General features: G+C 34.3%; 1 protein-coding gene across 1 annotated transcript in view; it reads right to left on the reverse strand.

The window, feature by feature from the left end:
* The window catches only part of LOC115874192 (hemicentin-1), a 418393-nt gene that overhangs the window by 258372 nt on the left and 134503 nt on the right, over window positions 1-25518 (reverse strand). Inside the window, exon 2 of the mRNA XM_030889291.1 lies at window positions 19056-19188. Within this exon, the coding sequence (XP_030745151.1) occupies window positions 19056-19188 (133 nt within the window). The remainder of the gene's footprint in view (window positions 1-19055; window positions 19189-25518) is intronic.

Here is a 25518-nt window from a genome sequence, read left to right on the forward strand (position 1 = left end):
GTCTTATCATATAAAAGTACGTTGCTACCTTTTCAACTTGATAATACCACCATTGACGTCGTTGATTCTGTGAAATTTTTAGGCCTTGTTGTGGACAACTATTTAAAATGGGATTTGCAATCGATGCTTTAGCTAAAAAATTAAGTTCTGCCTGTTTCGCACTTAGATCAGTTGCTAATGTGCTTAATTTGTCAACATCTAGGACAGTCTATTATGCCCTTTATGAGTCGCATCTCCGATACGCACTTCCATTCTGGGGTGCGTGTTGTGCGACTCAATTTGAGCGTATCTTCAAATTACAAAAGAGAGCTGTGCGATATTCACTGAGGCTAACCAGTTGTGCTCACTGCCGGGACTTGTTTAGAAGATATAAAATATTAACTCTTCCTTCCCTATTCATACTCGAATCCGTCTGCCTAGTTCGCAAGCACGTATCGAGTATTTCTCTAGAGCCAGTTCATGGCTATCCAATTAGGAACGCAGAGCATAACATGTATCTGCCAACCCCTCACTCTGAGTTAGTAAAGAGTTCCCAATTGTACAATGCAAAAAAAAATGCACTATCATCTGCCATCTGAAATTAATTCCATTTCATCCTTTCCTGCATTTCGCAGAGCCTTGAGATCATACTTACTGGAGAAAGCCTTTTACGCGGTTAACGATTTTTTTATTAATATCTAGGGTTCTAAATTTAACACACATTCACTAAATTTAAGAAATGATTTTGTTTTCTATCCATTTAAATTTAGTATTGACATTATATACAGTTGTTTATTTACATGTATGTTTATATTTTATTTATATTTAATTAAATAAATTTTTGACAATGTACAATTTCTATAATTGTATAAAGTATTGTTTTAGTTTTGTATGTTTGCTGTTAGTTTTATATGTTTTTTTATTGTTAAGTGAAGTTTTGTATGTTTTTTATATTCTTTTTTTTAAGCTTTGTCAACAAAATTGTTTAATTTTTTATGACAATAAAGCAATTTCTTTCTTTCTTTCTATAAAACTAACGAAACGTTGTATACGATAAAAGCGTTTAATGACGAGGAAAATCTAGGCACTATATGATTCTTATTTGTCATCTTCATAAGTGTTTTATAATGTAGCGCAGTTCAACGTAACAAAATATTTATTATACAACATTATACAATTCTTTTAAGACAAGATTAAGTAACTATTTTATAACAATGTAACTTCTAATTCCATAGAACTCTTATACCATACGTATACAAATTCAATAACATAGTGTATTTTGTTATTGTATAAACTTCCTTATAAAGTGTTTGTGTATATTAGTGTATAGTTTTAAAAGAAGTTATTGTACTGTGCGGTATAAAATATTTTAAGCTGCTTCTGAAGCATGCTACTGGAAAATATTAAATAACTCAAGATACTTAAATCTGCATTATGATTAAAGATACAATAAACTAAAGGACAATATTAATAATTTTAAAATCAAGCAAAATATAGAAATCCTAAACTGACCAATTGTGAAAATTTTTGTAGAAAAGTGTCGCGCTTTTATTTTTACAAGTTTGGTCTATATTATTTGTTTTGGAATTAAATAAAAACACTAACCCACCACAATACACCAAAACAAATTGCATTTAACACGGAATTCGTAACGTCCGTCGCCGTCGAGGCTATACGATACAATTTTTTAAATTTTATTTTAGTGCTTATTTCTTAATAAATAATAACTGTTAATTTTTCTGAAACCTACATGTTTCGTTGTGTAGATAAAAAAGACTGTTGTATATTTAAAACCATAGTAGGTTGCTTGACGCAACATTTATTGGCAGAAGTCAAATAAAATATATTTCCCGTCTAGACGTCGAAAAAAGGGCCAATGATTTTTTTCATATTTATATCGAAAATTTTAATAAAACCAAGTCGATATAAAGGAAGTAAATCTAGATAAAACTTTATAAGCTTTCCAGTTTATTATAGCATATTTCTGTTTTGCAATAACGTGTTGCTTAACGTTTATTCTATTTTATGGTTTTAGTTTAAAATCTAAATTGAAAAATCTACATATACTTATACATTAAGAAATAATATACATTATTGCTTCTGAATAAGTTTCTATCATGTATTATTGAAAATACAGAATCACTTGGAATACGTTTATTTTTTTCGGATGGCAACAGGGCTTTTGAAATGAAGGTCCCTGTTATTTTATATGTAAAATTTGTAAAACGCCGTTTTTTTGTATCATACGATACAGTAAACTTATATCACTTATAATTTTAAATTTAAATAAGAAAAAGTGTCTCATATATATACAAATTATGTAAATTTATATATCAAGAAAAATATTTGTCAATCAGTGTTGTTAAGCTAGAAACGAGCAGAAGTGCAGCTATTTTCTAGCTTAAGAACACTGATAGAAATATATTCTTCTTTAATATTTGATTTAACCTCAAATTTAAAAGCCGATCTTAAAATTTTTAAAACCATCATGTTCTGTTATAGGTATTTAATTAACGTCATTTTCTACATACATTGACAACCTTTCTCATACATCTCCCACAATAACAAAGGCGTATATTGTCTATACATTAAAATGTTCACGCGGTCCAAAGATCTATATAGGAAAATCAGGTAGAAGTTTTTCAAAAAAAAATAATAGATGAGCATCTTTCAAGTTATTCACATAAAAAATCTCTCATAATTCTAACCATTTAATTGAAAGTAGCCCTAATTTTGATACAAATTTCGAAGTATTACATACTAAAAAAAGTGCCAAATTAGACTGCCATGAATTTCAGGAAATAATAAACTTAAAAATTCTTATGTTTTATACGAAAGCCCTTTGTTGAACCTTTTTTAAAAACATCTTTCGAATCTGGAGAAAAAATAAAATAGACCCTAGTAATACAGGGTGTCTCAACATTCCGTGGACATATTATTTTCAGCCTTCTTGTACTATTTCTTATGTTTTGTAAAAAGCAAGTGTTAAAGCGCTTAGCAACATATATGCACCACAAATCTCATTCAAATCGGAATGCCAATTTTTAAAATATCTAAAAAAATGTATTTTTTTAAAGTTTGATGCCCTCTAACGGATAAACGATGCACTTTTGTATAGAGATAAATTGGGTCCAATAAACGTAATATGATTCCAAATGTACGTAGTAGTCTTATATCTACGAAATATTGGGACACCCTGTACTTTTACTTTTAATAAAAGTAGGTTGTAGAAATATGTCTTGAGAGAGCTGCTCTGTTAGCGAAACATGTCAAAAATTTGTTAATTTAAACTGGTTTATTATAGTGGAATTAAATAAACATTAGTTTTATTTTCCGTTTAAACTAAAATACTTTTAAATTAAAAGAAAATACAGAAAACCGTTTCATATAATAACATGCCTACAAAACAGTCTTTATGTTTTTGTTTCTTCCTACATGATCTGCGTTTATATTAATAAAGTATCAACTTCGTCTCGGCACTGTATCGATCCAATATATTAATTTGATATTCGTGTTTAAGGAGTAATTACATCAATTTGTTTATACCCTACCTGTTAACTTTTGAATTAATACATTTAATATTAATTATTAAATTAATTAATAAATTTAATATTAATTATTAAATTAATTAATAAATTTAATATTAATTATTAAATTAATTAATAAATTTAATATTAATTATTAAACGTGCTGTCGTTAAATGTCGTTAAAACCACAACGTTTATTGCCAGAAGTCAAACACAATAGATGTCTAGTCTAGACGTTAAAAACAATAGCCTATTTTTTCCCAAACCAAGATTTTTTCTCTTCGCAATAAAAATTATAAAACTAAATATTTATAAAGGAATTAAATATTGGTAAATCCTTATGATTTTTTCAGTTAATAATATGCACTGTATTTCTGTTCCTCAAAAATAACATACAGCTTTATAGCGATTATTCTGCTTTATTGTTTCAGTTTAAAATTATTTTGTGGTTAGGTTAGAGCCTTTATTTCAGTTCTTTCCTAGCTTCATCCATGTTTGTTTTAATAAACTAACAATACTCGTGTCGGCGGTACATCAATACCAACTTTTGATTTGATTTTCGTGCTTATTAATTACCGCTAAATTTTCATAAGCTCTACTAGTTACGCTTTTGATGACACAGTTACTATTAGTTACGCTTTTGGTTATAAAACATGCAACGTTTATATAAACAGTTTTTTTTGGCAACGTTTTTTTGTGTTCTCTCTGAGACGTGGAAAGGGATATAGCAGATTCGTCGCGGTCAGTCCCAACCGAACCAATTCATACAATTCTAGGAAAGGGTGTATATCATGCGTTCAGCTTCACCATTTAATTACGCCTCGTGATACTTTATTTGTTTATTTATTAACGAGCCGTTGTAATTTTCCCTATAGCTTGTAAATTTTTAAGTAGAAACAAGCAAGTTAGAAACACATACACTTTTGGTAAAAATAAGTGGAATTGAGTTGGTGTTGGACAGTGGTCGCGCTATTAGAACTCTGAATTCAAAAATCGATATCTCGAAATCCACTAGAAATAATTGATTGTATTTTTTTCTCAAAAACTTTCTTAATATTTCTGTTATATTTTCTGCGCAGACAGTATGTGAAAATCTTTATTAATAAAATAATACACGATTGGCTTAAAATTGCTATGCACTAAAAGTAAATGGATGTTTTTTTTAAAAATTTTGAATAAAAAAAAACAAACCTATCGAATTTTTTTTATGTAAACATTTTGTAAAATATGCGAAATTCAAAATATGAAAAAGTCTCAATATCTAAAGTGGTTCTTGAGTGATCGCGTGTTATATGTTGAATTTTTAAATTACCGCGATTACTGACGTTTTCTCATTATAAAAAAATGGACTCCCTAACGATATCATTATAATTCTAGTTAACTTTTTTAGATTTTATCTAGTTATATTTTCGAAAAAAGAAGTTTTTTAAAAATAAGCGGTTTGCGATCGTGATTTTACTTTACTTGAGAGAGAAAGGCGTAGCGGAGAAATGTGACAACGCCGCAACAGCACACCGTCGCATTTCTCTTCGCCACTTCAGCCAACCAAGTTACTGATAAGATATTTAAATGTAATATCTCATTTAAAAAAGTAGGTTTTACAAATTAATTGATAGCATGTATTCATGAGGACCAGAGGGAGCAAGTAATATAATCACAGAATGAATTTATCCATATACCTATTATTAGGTGACTTATAATAAACTACAACACATTGTAAATGTTGTACTATTAATTACTTAGAAGAAAAAAATAGATTTGTGACATTTATACGAATTGGAAGAACAACTTACAAATGCATCTTGTAACTAATTCATTAACCAGAAAAAGTCAAGTGCAATTTGTCGTCTAGACAAGGAAAAAAGAGGGGAAATATTTCTTCCCCTTTGGGCGACATTTCGGTGCAGAAAAAATCGCTGTAATTTTCTTAAAATATGTTATCCAATTATCACGTCTCAAGAGTAGTCGGAAAAAAGTAGGTCTGGAGAATTGGAGAAATTCTTGAGGAAGGCCCGAATTTATATCGTTATCAAAGTAAAGCTGCATCTTCAGTGTGAGTGACGGTATTGAAAAATACAATTATAGTCATCTTTAATTAAGGGTAACAAAAAAAAATAGGTGTATAAACCGTCATTTGATTATTGAAGTAAAACTTCTTTACGCACACTGGGAGTAAAAATTCAAGGTCGTGACACATGAGGTAGTGGTAACGATCGAAAAAGTCGCAAGGACAGCCTACGGCTTAGAAATACGTAGTGACACGACTTGTATTTGTGAGCAGTCCACGTGTTTATAAAAAACATTGATATTTTTGTATAAATTTTGTGAAAGTGAAACAAATTATTACGTGTAAAAAACTATTTGTTATACGTAAAAAACTATTTTATTATTTTTTTTATTTTATGCCGATTAAAAGTTGTCTCTCGATACTTTGCCGATTTCGGTCTTCTTGATGAGATAAACGCAATTTTACTAATTTGCCTGGATCGAAGTCAAGCTTTAAAAAAAATATTATCGTTAACTTGCGAAAGTTAATGATAATAATTTATAAAGTTATTAATGTTCAAAACAGTTAAAACACATCTATGTGGCGCCCCCTACAAATAGGAGTCATATTGAATCACGATCAAATTTCTCATGTAAAAAAAAGTCCCAGCCACCAATTTTCATCCAAATATTGACGTTACTTCAGAAATTATTTGGAAAAAATAGAAATAAAAATGAAAGTTCTACACCCTGTATCTCCGATATTAAGCTATTTGGGACATACATTTATATATGAACTTTTTTACCTATTTTTATCTGCAGAATATGCTGCCAAAGTTTCCGGAATACAGTTCGGGCTAGCCTGTATATATAGTTCTTTAGTGCTTAGGATATAGTGCTGCTTTTATTCATTTTAGTAAATAAAAAATAGAATGGCAACATCGTATAATACTTCTAATTGAAATAGTGATGCCGAATTCTGTGCTGAATCCAACTATCTATAGAAAAGTGGGGGGTGAAGTTTAAAAAACTTAAAACTTTATCAGAACTTTTTTGTGGCACCTTTTATACAACAAAATATTTTTAGGATATGCACCATTATAAATCATGCAACATTTGTGTAACACTTTTTTCATATCTTTGATAACAACGACGATATTGGACCTCGTACTAATGGGCCAACCTGTATATATACAGACCGGACCACCGTAGTAGTAACATAGGCAGAACCGGACGAATTAGCGTATACCCGTCCGCCGGATAAAAAGCAGGCGAAAAAATGCGATAAAATAAAAATAGGTAGATATGTGATAAGAATGTTACAGAATTTGTATTTATTCGTGTTTTAATAGCCAAAACAAATACATAGGTTCTCGCTACAGCTCTCGTGTAAAATTTATTTTTTAAGTAAAATAATGGATGTTTACGAAGTTCGTGAGAAAATTCAAAGTGTAAATTGTAAAATGGTATTTCCAAAATAGGTCTTATCGGGATATACAAACAATTTTTCCACAAACTTTTGTAAACAGGCCAATTCCATCTTTACCTACTATATCAAGAGTTATTAATAATTTTGAAACACATGGGTACGTGTCCCCACAAAAACACAAAAAGCCTGATGTGTTGATTAATGAAGAACAGGAGTTAAAGCAAGTGGTTGGGGTGGTTTTGTAGGGGAGCATATGATTGGTCCATTTTTTATAAAAGGTAATTTAACTGTTGCAAAGTATTTGGACTTGTTACAGCAGCAGATTGTCCCTAGAATTCGTGAGTTATTGGGAGAAAAATTCCACAGTGTCTGGTTTCAACAAGATGGTTGCCCTGCCCACAATGCCCGTATTGTTCAAGAATATTTGAACAATACTTTTCCCAACCGTTTTATTAGTGGATATGGAACTATTTTGTGGCCCGCTAGATCACCAGATCTTTCTCCCAATGATTTCTTTTTGTGGGGTTATGTAAAATCCAAAGTGTATGGTCATAATAGGGCTAACAATCTGGCTTTCCAAACTATTAGCCCTAATATGTTAGCCAATGTCAGACGGGGATTTTACACCGCCTTGGCTTCTGTCTAGCACAAGGTGGTCTTTTTGAACACTTGTTATAACTTTTTTTATTTAGAATAATATTTTATTTTTTTTAATTTTATTGATGTATTTTTCAATTTTGGAAATGAGTTTTGGGTTTAGAGAATTTATTTATTTTTAGTTTTGGCTTGCAAACAAACACAAATAATAAATATTTAAGTATTTTTATTTTAAATGTTACCTTAAGTGAAGGTAAACACTTAAAATGAAAATAGTAAATACTCGGCACTCCTCGCGTCGTATTTCTAGTCTGCCACGACCGACCCGTCCAAGCACAACTGCAACTGTCTACTGCCTGACCAGCCGACTAGCCGGCAGTGAATCTCAAGTACGAACGCGATCGGGTAAGCGTAAATTCGTCCGGCAAGTTGCTATGTTACTAGTAGCTGTTATTTATTACTGTACTGGTCTTCTCTGTATAGTATTCCATTTAAAAATATACTAACTTTGGTTTGAAAATATGTTTAAATCATATGATGATATAATCAATAATTATGTTGACAAAAATATTTTCAAAATGTGCGTTACCATTCCCCCATACTATGTAAACAACTGAGATGAAATTCGCAAACCAAAAACGTAATATAGAGCTTTTTCGGAAGGCGGAATCACCCTGTATGATCCAAATATAATATACTGGCGGACCCATTCAGTTTCGGTTAAATCAGAAGTGATATCCAATTGTTTTTAAGAAAAATTTAAAATTTTAACGAAGTAAATTTTGAATCCAAGTTTCAAATTTATCATATTAATATCAGATGGCGGCTTGTGTAACGATTTTTTAGTGGAAAACAACTGGTTCTTCATTAAAACATAAAATTCATTAAAATATAAAATAGTGTTTTTTTTGTAAAAAGGACCTCTGGTGGTCCACAATCCAACGGTAACCAACTTCACAGAGCAGTTCATTTTATACTTTTTTTCTCACTTTAGAGATTCTCGTGGGGAGTCAAGAATGATTGTAGTAGATTTGTATATTTCTTTTTACTTTTTTAGTTAAAGTACCTTAGTTTACCTAAATAAAAACAAAATTCAATAATTTTGACGGTCTGAGAGATCGGGATAACAAAGATTTTGATTTCTCACCATAAAGGTTAATCACCGTCCATCCTAACTATACCTAGAATTCAACAATACAAAACATATTTTTCACTAAAATTATATTAAAACCATAAAATAAAAATACTCTGTCTTTTATAAACTAAAAGCACCACTATTTACGTTCAAAGCCACTGATCTGTAATGATGCTAGCTTGTGTAAAAACATTTTATTGATTTCGGTTTGAAAGAGACAGCTTTTAAATAAATATTTACTTCGTTTAGCAGAAAGCTTTCAATCGCTGTTTTTAAGATCTATGAAATATCTTTCATTGCCGATTGTTACAATAATAACCGATCGAACGGATCAAATAAAAGACAGCAGGATTTCTTTTTACTTTTATCGGAAAAATAACGGTTGTTTTTTGTGTAAACAACAGTCTTAGAAATATTTTTGTTTAAACGCAATGAATTGTTTTTTTTTTCATGAAGTGTTATTTAATTTTCTTTTTTCTATATAATGAAACACTATTTTGTCCATTATGTCTACAGCAGTGTACACAGATGCTTCCGTAACTTCAAGAGGCACAAGTACAAAGAACAAATCTTCTGAGAGGACATAAGGATGGCTGTAATGTTATACAAGCAGAGGTTTACGCCATAAAGGAAGCGGCCAGTTGCATACGATGGAAAATCGCTGATAGATCAATAGGAGATATCGTGATATACACTAACAGCTTGGGCGCTTTTAGAAGCATTACATCATTGAGATCGAAAACTGTGATGGATTGCCGAGAAGTACTGTCCTGGCTGCGTCAAGGGTAACCAAGAAGCAAACCGAAGAGAACAGGCCAGGGGAGAGGCCGTGGCAGATGACCCAAAACTTGTAACGATCAAAACACACACGGAACCTATAGGAATTACCATCAAGCCAAGCAGCAAGAGACGTGGCAAGACCGTGACTGCGCTACAGCTCGAAGACTGTGGACAATGTTAGATAGTTAAAAGACAAAACAACTAGTAGATCACAAAAAGAACTTAGCATGAATAATGAGGAAGATGCATATATTTTATTTTTCGCCAGAAACTGTTCAATTTATTAGAATAAATATGTGTAAATGCAAAAAAAACTTTTTTCTTGAAAGCAGTATCACAATTTTATAAAACGGGCCATTAAAATACTATGGACAACGCAAACGACGCCTCGCGAATTGTAACGATATTCTATTGGTCTGACGTCACCCGCCGTTCTCGTCGACGCGCGATGGCCAGCAGCAGCCAGACGTGTTCCGTTTATTTGTATGTGTTGTGTGTTCTGAGAATTTTTTAAGTAATGGCAGATTCCGGGTTTGTAAAAGCACAATCAGATAACTTGCCAAAAGTCGATGCTTTTAGGTTGGCTGCTTTTATAAATACAAATTCCCAATCTATTGGTGCTGAATTATGAGGAAAAAAACAGAGAGGTATGTAACATTTATTCTTTGTAGTACTGAGGCATATTTAAGTATAAGTAGGTACCTACCTATTCTGTTACGAACTTTTATATAGTTATAAATATTAATGTTATAAACTTATTTTCCAGATTAGGTAGGGAGACGTATGGAGATAATGCTGTAGGTTATGTAGAAGTAAAAAGAGACAAAAATATTTGTTTAGTACGTGGAAAAGTAACTCCAGAGCATAGCGTGAAAAAGAAAGTTTTTTTTTTATATATTGACACCCCCTTACCTTTGTTATTTTTAAAGATTGTTTTTTTAAGAAATTATAGGAAATAAAATCAGTAATGAAAATATTATACAAGGTGTCCCATAAGCAAACGCTAAAATTAAGTTATTTTTTTAAGCGAAACACCCTATAGATTTTTGGATTCTTCGGAAGTTTCTAGATATTCTAGATATATTTCATGTCTAATATCCTATACCTATCTTCAAATGTTTACGAAATATTGACAGTTGAAAAGCGAAAAATACCTACAATTTTCTGGACCACCTTTTTTGAGACACCCTGTATATCTAGAATTAATTTTAAAAGAGGGTATATGAAAAACCATGCAACTTTTTTATTTAATGTTTTCTTCTAAAACTTGCAGTTAAGGCTATATGTGGGTGTCAAAATATAATGAATAACCCTGTACATTCAAATTTCATATACCTATGTAAGACAATATACATAAATATATGAACTTACATCAAAATGATCTTCACAACAATAAATCGTAAAAATAGAGGATAATTTAACGTTTTTCTTTTCATCTCTTCTCATGGCCTTGGACCATTTTTTTCTGTTTTCGCTCATCCATTACTATTTATAAATATCACTAATTACTAATTATGTATTAATTACCCCAAATAACTAAAATTTTGACTCGGATTCAACAGCGTTTAAAAGCAAACTGTGTAAAATAAACACGCGTCTGGCTCCACTCAACCAGCAGAACGGCGGGTGACGTCACAGCGGCAAGGCGCGGTAGAGAGCGTTTCCCCGGCCATTTAAATTAACAATATTTAATTATTTTATATTAGAGGCATTTCTTAACCGATATCAACGATTTTTTTTGTTCAATTTGTAATTATATGAACTATTTTTTAAAACCATTATTTAAAAACATGCATTTTCCTCATTGTAAGTGTCATTACTGGAAACTGGTGCACGGGGGTAAACCTCGTAAGATGGAAGATTTCCAACGACGACTACTGCATAGAATACGGACAGGAAGAAGAAACCATAGAGCACCAGTCACTAATCACACAAACCATAGCCACTGTCCGGTACTGGAATACTGATGCCTTAAAACTTTAGGGCAAGGTTTTTTGGAAGGACTAGAGGAAGCAGCAGAAGCCAACATCAGTAACATCGGGAACTTTGCAAAGAGCTGGAAGTACTTTGACGTAAAGAAAGAATGAGAGGAAGGTTTGGTACAATAATTCAGGGGTATCGCCTCTGAGTGAGGGATTAAACATGATCCCAAATAATAAAAAAAATAGGCAAATGTAAGATCAGCCTCTAAAATACTTTTATTAATCAAATAGAAATATCGATTATTTAGGTGTTTATTAAAAAAAACAAGAGTGTGAGATAGAAAAACAGAGGTGTTTAAATTCTCAAAAATAATCCTAAATAATTCAGATGGCATATGAATGTATTTTGTGCCAAATGCACATGGGTATTAAAGTACAGTGATGTCAAGTATCGCGGTAAAATGAAGTGTTGTCTTGACAAGTAAAGTAAGTATAGAGTTTAGTAAGTAAAGTAAGTATAAAGTAAGTATAGAGTTGCGGTTTTAGGTAAAGTAACAAACTTCAACTTTAAAAATGTTTAATTCATGATTTTACCAATGCCTATTTACGACAAGTTTTTGTCTATTTTACACACATTTTATGTTTTACCTCAGAAGCTATTAGAGACAGGTATAAGTTATCATAATAGAAAAATTATGAGATGTAAAAGTAGTTTTCAAAAATCCTTTTAAAACAAGAAAGATGGCACTTTTCAAATAAGACCACTTAATAATAAATTGCGGCAACACTGTAATGCTAAAAATATTTTAGAAAGATGGAGCAGGTGCCGTTAAGTCCATAAACTTCTAACGTTTGTGGACTCACCATGACCGTGAATCGCCCTATACCGGGTGCGTCTCAAAAGTGGCCCACCCCTATAACTTTTTTATTTTTTCAGATAATAAAATGAGATTTTGTATGTTAGTATATGACATAAATTAGGATTGATTGACATATACAATTGTTTTCGGTTATTTCCTGTTTCACCGGAAATGACTGAAAACTTTTGACTTTTAAATGGCACCCTCCGTATTTATTTCACTCTGAATCGAATGACATATCATATGTAAACTTTTGACATATTCGCTTAAAAAAAATTGTACTTTAAATTTCAATCTAGAGTGCCATGGCTATGTTAAAAACACTAATTTTTAATCAAGGACTCTTGGAAAAATAGATTTGATTGTTTAATGTTTTCAGTGTCTGGTCCTGGCTGGTTAAAAGATGCCCAAATCGTATTTTTAATTATATTTCAATTTTTTCAAACGGAACGAAGGTGGCTCATTAGCATATTTGGAAAAGGCATTTTTTACGAATAATTTGATACCACACACTTGGTATTTCGAGTCAAATTATCATTATGAACCGCATGTTATAATTTCAAATAAGCCATATGCGAAAATGTCAAAAGTTGACATATGATATGTCATCCTATTCAGAGTGTCATTTTCTATCGAATAAAGTAGAAAAATACCGAGGGTGCCATTTAAAAATCAAAAGTTGTAGTCATTTCCGGTGAGACCGGAAGTGACCGAAAACAATTAAATATGTCAATCAATCCTAATTTAGGTCATATACTAACATACCGAATCTCGTTGTTTTATCTGAAAAAATAAAAAAGTTATAGGGGTGAGCCACTTTTGAGACGCACCCGGTATAGAAAGCTATATTTATCTGGTTTATATTAATGTCAATTATCATGACTTTAATTTAATCCTTTAAAATTTTTCAGTTTTATAAGGCACAAATCATTTTTTAGCCAAAAATTTTCCTTATTCACCACAATGAAGAAAGCTACAGGAATTTCCTTCTATTACGCCGGATGATCCGGACCGGTTGTACAGATTTTTTTCCCTGTTTTCCTTTTCAAAACGACCCCGGATCGATTTAAACACCGGAAGCTAGTCGTAGACTAGCCGGAATAGTTAGGAGATAAATCAAAGCTACAAAATGTGTGTGCGGGAGAGAGAGAGAGCGAGGTAGATGGAGGACAAAACGCTGAGCGAACCACTTTTATTTCCTAACAAATTTGCAGGATGTGCAGCTGCGGATATTTCGCTAGCTGTACTCTCCTGACTCTCCACGCTGCTAAATTTATCGGGTCCGGTTATATGCAAAAAACTTTCTTCGAGTCCTTGCTGACCCTTTGGTCTAACTAATAATTTCTCTACTATTAGCACATTTTCTAGGACGTTGTAAATTAGTTTTCCTTGGACTTTTAGTTAGTAACATTGTGGCGTCAATTCTAAGAACAAAATAAATTTTTATGTTTTAGAATTGTTTGTAAATATTAGTTATTTAAAAAACTTTCCATTATTTGAAAAATATATATTCTTCGCGTTTTATGAGTACATACAAACAATCTCAAGTTACATATCATAGAGTTTCTTTGCTTTTTTCCATTTTCTGCATCATTTTCAAGTTACCGATCAGTCTAGGATATTCTAGAAATGCATTGATATAGATATTTAAGGCTTCTAGCTCCTTTAGGATATCTTTTATTGTGATCAATAAAGAGCAGATATAATGCAAATTGCATTTTAATGCGAAGTCGGTATAATTTAAGAATTTTGTAAAAAAGTACCAAACCAATATATCGGGCGTTTCTGAAAAGTGGCTCACCTCTATAACTTTTTATTATATATATAATAATGATAAAAAAACTAGATTTGGTATGTTAGTATACCTATATGACATAAATTAGGAATAATTAACGTATTCAATTGTTTTCAGTCACTTCCTGTTTCAACGGAAATGACTACAACTTTTGATTTTTAAATGGCATCGTCGATATTTTTTTACTTTACTCGATAGAAAATGACAATCTGAAAAAATCGTATTTCAAAATTCCAAAGGGTAAAATGACTGTGTTAAAAACACTAATTTTTTTATCTAGGAGCCTCGGAAACATAGATTCGATCGTCTGATGTTCTTCATGTCTTGTCCTGGCCGGTTATAAGATGCCCAAATCGTAATTATAATTTTACCCAAACTATTTTTATTTTATTAAAAATAGTCGGCTGATGAAATGCCAGCTATAGGATTCGAACCCACCACCTTGAGATTGACGAGAGCACCTCTACCGCCACCGGGCGCCTGCGCCTTCTCATACTAAATATTAGTTTTAAAGATTTTATATATATTAAAGAGAGTCTAGTTAAATCTGTCTAAATGGAAAGAAACTTTTCTTTATCTAAAGACTTAAATAGAAGAAATAAATTTGATGTAGCAAATTTTTAAAAATATTTAGTAATCAATTCATTTCTTTAATAAGTAACACTCGATAATTAAAAAAACAAGTAGTAAAGTTTTTTTGTAGAGTATATTTCAGTTTTGACTGCGAATGAAATTTTAGATCTTCCAAACTTGTGTAATGTAGTTAATACTTTAAAATCGTCCTATAAAGCAAACTTGCATATTTTTCATATTTTAGGCATTTTTGGAAAAGTCATTCACTTTTATCAGGAATAGGGTACATATTTAAAAAGTGCATTTAAAAGAAATCGCCCATTAGTCTGATCAACGCCTCTATTTCATAAAACTATACATAAAAATGAACAATAATTGATTACCTACCTAATTTTAGGCCCATCTCCTTACTGTGCACACTCTATAAACTGTTTGAGAGAATGTTATTAAATCGTATCAGCCCTAACATCGACGATCAGCTAATACCGGAGCAAGCGGTATTCAGACCGGGAAAGACCTGCACCGCTCAAATTCTGAACCTCACACAACACATTGAGAATGGCTTTCAAACAAAAATGACTTCCGGAGCTGTCTTTGTTGACCTGTCGTCGGCATATGACACAGTAAATCACAACCGTCTGATATATAAGATTTATCAAATGACGAAGGACTACCAACTTGTACAAGTCATCCGCACCCTGCTTTCTAGCAGACGTTTTTTTGTCGAATTGGGTGGTGATCGAAGCCGCTGGAGGATTCAAAAGAATGGCTTACCACAGGGGAGTGTTTTGGCTCCAACTCTTTTCAATATCTATACAAATGATCAGCCGCTGAGCCAACACATCAGAAGCTTCATTTGCGCAGATGATTTAGCAATAGTTAGCCAAGATAAGGATTTCTGTAAAATTGAAGATAATTTAACATTACACCTGACCGCGCTAATCCAGTATTACAGAGATAATAGCCTTAAACTAAACGCCTCAAAGACTGTCACTAGCTTGTTCCATCTAAATAACAGGGAAGCGAACAGAGCTATAAATGTCAATTGGAACGACCAGCAACTCAGATTTTGCCCACGGCCAACTTATTTAGGTGTCACATTAGACCGGACCCTGTCATTTAAACATCATGCCGAGAAGACTAGGGCCAAGATCTCTACAAGGAACAACCTGTTGGGGAAGCTGGCAAGCTCCACCTGGGGGGCTAATCCACACACACTAAGAACTACTGCTCTTGCACTCTGCTATTCTGTTGCCAAATATGCCGCACCAGTTTGGGAACGCTCCTGTCATGCCAAAAAGATAGACCCGATGCTGAACCAATCGTGCCGTCTAATCACCGGATGCCTAAAACCCACATCGGCCCAACAGCTACACCTCCTCAGCGGGATAGCTCCAACCCACATAAGGAGACAAGTTTCCAGCATGAAAGAGAAGCAGCAAGCTCTTTCCGATACCTGGCACCCGCTCTTCGGACAACACGCCGCTGGACCCAGGTTGAAGTCCCGAAACAGCTTTCTTTCTGCCGTCCAGCCACTTGATAGCAGCACGACATCCGCAAAGAGACTAGAGTTGTGGTCAGCAACTTCAACAACTCCAAATGAATTTGCGCTAAGGCCACAAGAGAGCCTACCATCTGGTGCGGAACAGGCATGGCCGGTGTGGAGAAGCCTGAACCGTTTGCGTACTCAGGTTGGCAGATGCAAGACAAACATGAACCAGTGGGGCTACCTTGACGGATCTGTATCCTGTGAATGCGGAGAGGAACAAAATATGAGGCATCTTCTCGTATGCCCAAATCTCCCAAAGATATGCAATCAGAGTGATCTCGCGGAGGGAAATACCAACGCTCTGGCGTGTACCAAGTACTGGATATCCTGTATATAACTGCTGTATGCATATATACTTTTTGAAGTTTGTCTAATTCTGTACAAGTATTGTTCCTATTTATGTTGATTGTTTGACTATGTTTTTTTTAAATGTGTGATGTGCCTTTTTCATTAATTTAGCCGTTTTGTATATTTTATATATATTTTTGTGTTTCTTCATTTTTTTTATATATATTGAGTTGGACACGAGTAAATAAATAAACCTACCTAATTCATCAAGCTAAGAAAAAATCAAAACATTTCATAATAAAGTTAAGAGTTATTAAAAATAAAGCCTAAAACTGTCATATAAATATATTTCTATGCAGTTTTTTTAAATAAAAGGCCATTTTTTGGTGGAACAATTAGTTGAGAAGAGTATCAATTATTCATAAATGTGAAGCTAGTTCTCACTGACTATATACGAATGTAACTTTTAAACAGCTCTACAACATGACTGAGGTTATCGCCATGTCATCGATTTAACCGGTTCTACCGAATATTTCCTGTCGATTATGGCAAAACGGTCAATTGGCTTCGAAACTGGTACAACGGCGCGATCTGTCCGATCCATAAATTCGTGCGCGGGACAATTTACAGCGAATCGTGTCGTTGGGACGAATAAAAAAATCGTCGACAAAATTATAAGGCCGTAAATCTTGCCGGTCGGGGAGTTGCGCGTTTCCAGCAAATATCAACCGGCCCGGCCGGCATCAAAATTCAACTGTAATGGAATATTTTATGGGCACGATAAACTATTCCAGTTTATCCGGTGATATTGCCAAATAAAAAAAAAATATTATTAAAAAACGACGATCGTACGATAAGTTATAACACAACAGAATTCAAATGAAAAATCAGAAAATTAACACCGGGTTTTTATGAGATCGTCTAACAGAGAATGAACATTTATTTTGAATGTATATGCTTAAGTGCCGTTTTTTTACAGAAGCTTGTTATAAAAAAGTGACAACAAGAAATTAGGATTACAAACAATATAGTTATCGCATATGTCCTGAATATACTATAGAAAGAAAGATTCTATATACGTGGTGAAATTCGCGAAAATTTAACTTAGGAGGAAAAAATTAAAAATATTTTTAAATTTATGAAAGATATTAATATACACCACCAACTGTGATACTCTAATCCAAATGTGATACCGTGATGTAAATAATTACCTATTTTTCTTGTTGTCTGTTTTCTGTTTCTCTATATTTTGTGTTTAGCTATTTTGATCTTTTTGTCACTCAACTTGAAATGTTTATGTCAATGTGGATTTTTAAATTTTGAATTGTCCTTGTAAAAGTGAACGTATTGAGATAGATCCCTGTAATTGCATTGTTAACAATAACAAGTTGTATATGGTTAATGATCGTGGCGATCGATGCCTAGGGAAAAAAGTTATCTTATGCTACGTTTATGTCATTGGTAGATATGCCAATGCGGCAAAGATTAGAATGGTCATTGATGGCAATACTGCGGGAATTGTCAGATGAATACCTTGGAACACCCCCATAATGAAAATACCACTTCTCCAACTCCCAGTGGATGACATACCAAGAATGTAATGTATCGAGAGTTATTAATAATTTTGAAACACATAGGTGCGTGTCCCCACAAAGACACAAAAAGCCTGATGTGTTGATTAATGAAGAACAGTAGTTAAGGCATGTGTTCATTTGTGCTACCGCGGATTAAAATCCCACGTTTTCAAGTAATCAAATTGCTGAGGTGGTTGCCCTGCCCACAATGCCCGTATTGTTCAAGAATATTTGAACAATACTTTTCCCAACCGTTTAATTTGTGGATATGGAACTATTTTGCGGCCCGCTAGAGCACCAGATCTTTCTCCCAATGATTTCTTTTTGTGGGGTTATGTAAAATCCAAAGTGTATGGCCATAATAGGGCTAATAATCTGGATGAGCTTCAAGTAAAAATACGAGAGGCTTTCCAAACTATTAGCCCTAATATGTCAGCCAATGTCAGACGGGGATTTTACGACGTTCTGTCTAGCACAAGAAGGTGGTCTTTTTGAACACTTGTTATAACATTTTTTTATTTAGAGTAGGTAATATTTTAGTTTTTTTGGGGTTTAGAGAATTTATTTATTTTTAGTTTTGGCTTGTAAACACACTATAAACAACTGTAAACACACAATAAATATTTAAGTATTTTTATTTTAAATGTTACCTTAAGTGAAGGTAAACACTTAAAATGAAAATAATAAATACTCGGCACTCCTCGCGTCGTATTCCTAGTGTCACGAATGACCCGTTCAAGCACAACTGCAACTGCGTACTGCCTGACCAGCCGACTAGCCGGCAGTGAATCTCGAGTACGAACGCAAATCGGGTTAACGTAAATTCGTCCGGCAACTTGCTATGTTACTAGTAGCCTGGTTTTCTCTGTATAAATACACGTAAAACATGTGTTTGATACTGATAAGGCTTTGATACTGTAAAATTCACACAAAAAGTAATAACAAACGAAATGCTACAGTTTTTGATGTTTGCTAGAAGGCTTTTAAACACTTTCGGTCCTAGATTCAGTATCGTTCAAAATAATATTTCAGCTTGAGCCTAATGATATTATTGCGCATACCTGTATAGGGGCATCCCTATGGTGTCCTTGAACCAAAATATCATGTTGACATTGTCACCCGGCAGTGCAGGAGTAACGTCACATGGTAGTTCAGCATCGTGTCCCGGAACTGCCCATACTACTTTAGCTGGCACTGGAAATAAAAAAAAATATATTGTAAAAATAAATGTCTTAATATTTCATTAAAATAATAAATTTTAATAAAATAGCAAAAAATAATAATTTTCGTGTAACATTTCAAAATTTGAACAGCCAGCTTACTGATTTATTTCTGACTTTTTATGACCAAAAATATTTTAACAAAAGGCGAATATATTTTTAATACGTTTCTTGAATTATACTAACAAATTGATATGTCAAAGAAATACATTTTTGTGCAATGCATAAAAATAACACCAATAACTATATCCATATAAGTTAACCTTGAATCTTCGTAATATTTAAAAGACACATATTATATTCTGGATTTTATAATTTTGTTTGTTCGTACTGTTTGTAATGAAAATATTCGACTGCAACAAAGTGTTTATTTTGGAACCTAAATAAACAAGAAATATGGCCAAGTTTTAGTGTGTTTAATGTGGTAATTAATTAATTACTTGGCTTTGATACTGTAAGGAGTAGTATAAATAATGTAAGACCAGTTTATGTAATCAAATTTGAAATAAAGCCAAAATAACACTACAAATTTATAGAAAATATCTAAATGCGTACAAAGCATTAAAAATATCATTTTGATGATATATGGTTAAAATCAATAAAATTAGATATCAATTTATTCTAATTTAAATATAGAAAAAAATCTATATATTTGTAAAATATCTATAAACTATACCATTATCACAATAACCATCAACTTTATGAATCAAGTTAATATAGGAACTAGAAAAAATATTTTAATTTATAATAAATATTCATATTGATTCATATTGCTTGAGTTTTTGAAGCATTGAAGGGTTCAGTAAGTTGGAAAATATCATCAAGGATTATTGGTTTAGATTAACAGCAACTGTTATTGCTAACGAACCAATATGCTAATGGTACGTATATGGAATCTACTTCTTTCTACCGTATATTGCGGACATTCACATATAATGTGAGTTACTGTCATCTCAACATTACAGACTATGCGCATTGGAGGCATTTCTCTTTTAAGCAGATAAGAAAGTCACTGCAATATGCCCAATACGAAGACGATCCACTCTGGATTCATCCGCAGTATTTTAAAATCATATTTATTAGTATATAAGCAAAATTAATGGTATTTCTTTTAGCAGTGTGCTGATCAGCTTTATGTGCCATACCAACGTGAGTTGTGTGAGTGGACGTAATATCTAATAATACAATAAAAACAAATTATATAGTATGCATTTTTTTTATGGGGTATATGTTCAATGAGGGGTTGTGCTGGAGAGGTAGTACTTTTCATCAAGGACGGTGGCACTCAGCGATCTGATCGTTGAGTGGTCGGCGATGACTAGTCCTCACAGGACACCCAGCTCCCACTTTATGGCTCCACGTGCCACACCCCGGTAAACCGCATCCACCTGCGGGCTAAACTAAGTGAGGGTAGCCAGATATGGCGAAATCGCAGCGTCTGACTCAGAATGAGCGGCTGCAAACAGCGTCTGACCCAGAATGGGCGGCTGAATCACATACTCACCAAGACGTCTTGCCAACGTGGTGTTTAAATGGCTAAATACCCCCTATGAACATGCCAACTGTAAAAACAAGATTACCCCAGGCGAGTAGAAATAAAAATTCGGAATCTCGCATTGATGTTAAATCAGTCTGTCCCAAGGATTCTGGGGGGGGACAAACATTTGGCGAAGAGAAAGACAAACTCTACGATGTATGTTGCCACATACAATGCACGATCGCTGTTGTCAGAAGAACGATTGACAGAACTCGGATATGAACTCGATCACATCAAGTGGGATGTGGTTGGCCTCTGCGAAATCAGAAGGCGTGGCGAACACTTAGTTAAGTTGAAATCCGGACACAGCTTCTACTTCGTGGGAGACGAGAATAGCTCTTTTGGTGGAACCGGCTTTCTAATACACAAACGACATAGGCAAAACATCGTGTCTCTCAAGAAAATCTCAAACAGGGTTGTATATCTGGTTCTCAGGCTCAACACCAGATATGAAATCAAGATCATTCAGGTCTACGCACCGACGACCGATCATCCCGATGAAGAGGTGGATATATTCTATGACGATGTGGATTTTGCTCTTAAAGACGAACGAACACACTTTACTATTTTGCGCGGAGACTTTAATGCCAAAATGGGAACAAAGTCCTATCCTACGGAGACTTCACTGGGGGGTTTCGGTCTGGGGGACAGAAATGAGCGTGGGGAAACACTGCTCGGTTTCTTACTGCAAAACAACTTGTTTCAAATGAATAGTTTCTTTCAAAAAAGGTCTGCTAGAAAATGGACATGGAAAAGCCCGGACGGGCGAACTAAGAATGAAATAGACTTCATCATTACCGATAAAAAGGCATATAGTTAAAGACCTGACGGTGTTGAATAAACTAACCACAGGAAGCGACCATCGACTAGTGCGAGCCAGTAGAATTGAACTTAACACAGGAAAAGAACGCCTTAAATGATTAAAAGGCTGGTAGTAGATCATGGACAAAGCCGGCAGATTTAGAAGGTTTCCAGAGCTGTATCACAGAACAGCTACAGGATTACACGCAGGAGAACAGTATTGACGGTTTAAACGAAAACATCACAAATGCGTTGTTAGAGAGTCAAAACAGGTACTGCCCCAAGACACAAAGAGAAGAAAAACTCAGTAAATTTACCAAGAGACTTATGGATAAAAGACGGGCCATGAGAAGTGAACAGCTGACTACTGTCGACGAATTAAGAGATATAAACAAACAGATATCAAAGGCCATTAGGCGCGACCTCAGAACATTTAATCAAAACGAGATTCGACGGACAATAGAAAATAACAAAAGCATGAAAGTGCTACGAAAGAGTCTTCAAAGCGGAACAGCTGGAATAACAAAAATCAGAGACCATCAGGGATATATCACGACCAACAGGGAGGAGATCTTAAAGATAGTTGAGGACTTTTATAGACTGCTGTACCGAAGTCGGGGGGAAGGGACACAGGATTCAGAAGTCGAACCAGAGATATTGACATGGACAAAGGGCATCGTAAATCAAGGGTCAGAAACACTACCAGATATCACACTTGAAGAAATGGAACTAGCCTTAAGGAACACCAAGAATAATAAATCTCCCGGCGAGGATTGTGTGGTCGCAGATGCAATTAAGATTGGTGGTGAATGTTTGCTTCAGAAGATTGTGGATCTTTTCAACCTTTGCCTTTTTGATGGTACTCTGCCTGGGAAGTGGTACAATGCTGTAGTAATACTACTTCACAAAAAGGGGGACATAGCAGATCTAGAAAACTATAGACCGATAAGTCTGCTTAGCCACCTTTATAAACTGTTTACGAGGATAATAACAACACGACTCGAGAAGAAATTGGATTTTTACCAACCGATAGAGCAAGCGGGTTTCCGTGCAGGGTTCGGAACCAATGACCATCTCCAGAGTATTAAAATTATAATAGAAAAATCCATTGAATACAACAGGCCGCTTGTACTTGCTTTTGTCGATTTCCAGAAAGCTTTCGATACAGTAGAAATGGATGCAGTGATAAGGTCCTTGCAAGAATGTCGGGTGGACTATAGATACACAAGGCTTATTTACAATATCTATAAAAACGCCTCGATGACGGTAAAACTACACGAGAACACTAAAACCATACCGATAGGCAGGGGCGTTCGTCAAGGAGATACTATATCACCGAAATTATTTACCGCCGTTTTGGAGAGTGCCTTTAAAAAACTCGACTGGGAGGGGAAGGGACTGATGATTGATGGCAAGAACCTCACAAATTTGCGTTTTGCTGATGACATTGTTTTATTATCCGACAACCTAAGGGATACTGAAGTGATGCTCCGAGAATTGCGGGAGGTGTGTATCGGGGTTGGTCTGAAGATCAACTTCTCAAAAACCAAATTCATGACCAACCTGGTTCCCAGTGGAAATATTGTTGTGGGTGACAGTGAGGTGGAGCTTGTGGATAGGTATAACTACCTGGGACACGAGATACAGATCACAAGAGACAATCAGACATGCGAACTGAAGAGACGTATAACCCTGTCTTGGGCCGCCTATGGAAAGTTAAAAGATGTGTTTAAGGGCGACCAGCCAATCTGCCTAAAACGAAAGGTTTTCAACCAATGTGTACTACCGGTTATGACGTATGGAGCTGAGACCTTGACACTGACCATCGCGTCTGCTAAGAGGCTCAGAGTGGCACAGCGACGAATGGAAAGATCAATGCTTTGTGGGATCATATAAGCAACGAGGATATACGTGCGAGAACAGGCGTCATCGACGTTGTGTCACGAATCGCTACACTCAAGTGGAAGTGGGCTGGACATGTGGCTCGAGTGACCGATGGTAGGTGGACCAAAACACTGCTCGAATGGAGACCGAGAGCTGACAAAAGAAACCAGGGAAGACCACCAACACGGTGGACTGACGACATAAAAAGGATCACCAATAACTGGATCCAGAGCGCACAAAATAGGCAACAGTGGGCGCCAATGGGGGAGGCCTATGTCCAGCAGTGGACGCAAAGGGCTGGCTGATGATGATGATGATTTTTTTTTTCATTTTAGGGTATTATTTTAAAATATTTTAATAGAGAACATAATCTACTCTTTAGGAAGATTCTATTAAATTGAAGGATTTGAAGGGCATGTTTGTGTAGCACAAAAGTGTAGTTTGAAATGTTGAAACAGTAATAAATCAAAAAAATTACGCGTAAAAAAATACTTGTTTATGAGTAAAAAGTGGTTCTCTACGCATAACAAATAGTTTTTTACGGGTAACCAATAGTTTTATAAACGCAAAAAATAGTTTTTTTACGTGTAACAGTTTTATTTGCGTAAAATAAAAATTAATAAAAATAGTTTTTTACGTGTAACAAATAGTTTTTTACGTGTGACAAATTGTTTTTTACATGTAATAATGTGATTCACTTTTACAAAATTTGTATTAAAATATCAATATTTTTGATAAACACAAATACACGTGGCGTCACTACGTATTTCTAAGCCGTTACCACTAGTTCGTGTGTCAGGCCCGTCCCCCTAGCTCGTATGTCACGGTCTTGAATTTTTACTCCCAGCTCGCGGTACAGAAGTTTCATTTCAAAAAGTTTGATAAATCATGTCCTGCAAAATAAAAACACTAAATCCCCTTTAATGTTTAAAGTGTTTTGGTGTATTGTGGTGATTTAGTGTTTTTATTTTGCTGTGTAACACCAAAGGTTCCAACCCTCAACTGTAAAAATCATGTCCTAAAATTGCGTTAACAGTTAGTAATATTTACTAGTCTATTGTATAATTATATTATTATTATATTATATTATTATAATTATAACACACAAGTAACCACAAAACGACAACATAAAAAACATATATACACAATTAAACTAAAATTCGTAAAATAAATGGTAGATAATAATAATTATTTTTATACCCGCCACCCGCCACTGATACTAGCAGTAGATTGCGTTTGTCGACGAATATATGCCCCGGCCCGTTCAACGTTCGATCCGAGCATATCTTTCATCTTCGTCTTTTCAACGCTAACCGCGCCGATCTCGCCTTTCTCTTTCTCGCAGGATTGATAGTTGAACGGGCCGGGAAATCCACGAGATTTTTACGAGCTTGCGACGTTACTAATCGACATCTTGATAGAAACTGCAGACCTGCCGCTTCTTTTGCGTGTCACAAATGGACACAGAGGTCAAAAATGATAAAAACTTCAAAAGCGCTTCACATACAAAAAACTAGCCGTGGGCCAAGGCTTTGCAGATCGCAAAATGTTCGGTTCGCTGATGCTTCATGTGCCAAAGTCTATTGAATATTGATATTTGAATAAATAAAGCAACCATATTGACTGGAAATTGAACCCGGTATTTAAGTAACCCAATGCATTTATAAAATAAGTTAAAAATGTAATAAATAAATATATGAAGCTATTATGCGGTATATTACATCGCCATAATCGAATTTAAAAACAAACCGATCCGCTCGTCGCGCATTTAATGACCGAATTAAACTGAACGACATAAATTAACGAATTTCTATTAAATAAATTATCCGTCGGCCATATTGATGGCCATACTATTTGTTCGAACCTGTTCCTAATAAATAATGCGCACAATTATGCTTTGTAATGAAGACAAAGGCTGTAGAAATTCATTTTGCGTGTTGCTTTATTTGTACACGGATTGCGGCAAGGGCAGTGGCGGCCCGTAGTTCAAGACTTTAGGGGTGCGTAACCTTAGTAAGACAAATTTCACGTTAATACTCGGAAATTGACTTTTTGAGCTTCAAATCGTCAGTCTACAGGGTC

The sequence above is a fragment of the Sitophilus oryzae genome, unplaced genomic scaffold (assembly GCF_002938485.1).
Source record: "Sitophilus oryzae breed Bouriz unplaced genomic scaffold, Soryzae_2.0 scaffold_1241_pilon_pilon, whole genome shotgun sequence".
In the NCBI taxonomy this organism is placed as follows: domain Eukaryota; kingdom Metazoa; phylum Arthropoda; class Insecta; order Coleoptera; family Curculionidae; genus Sitophilus; species Sitophilus oryzae.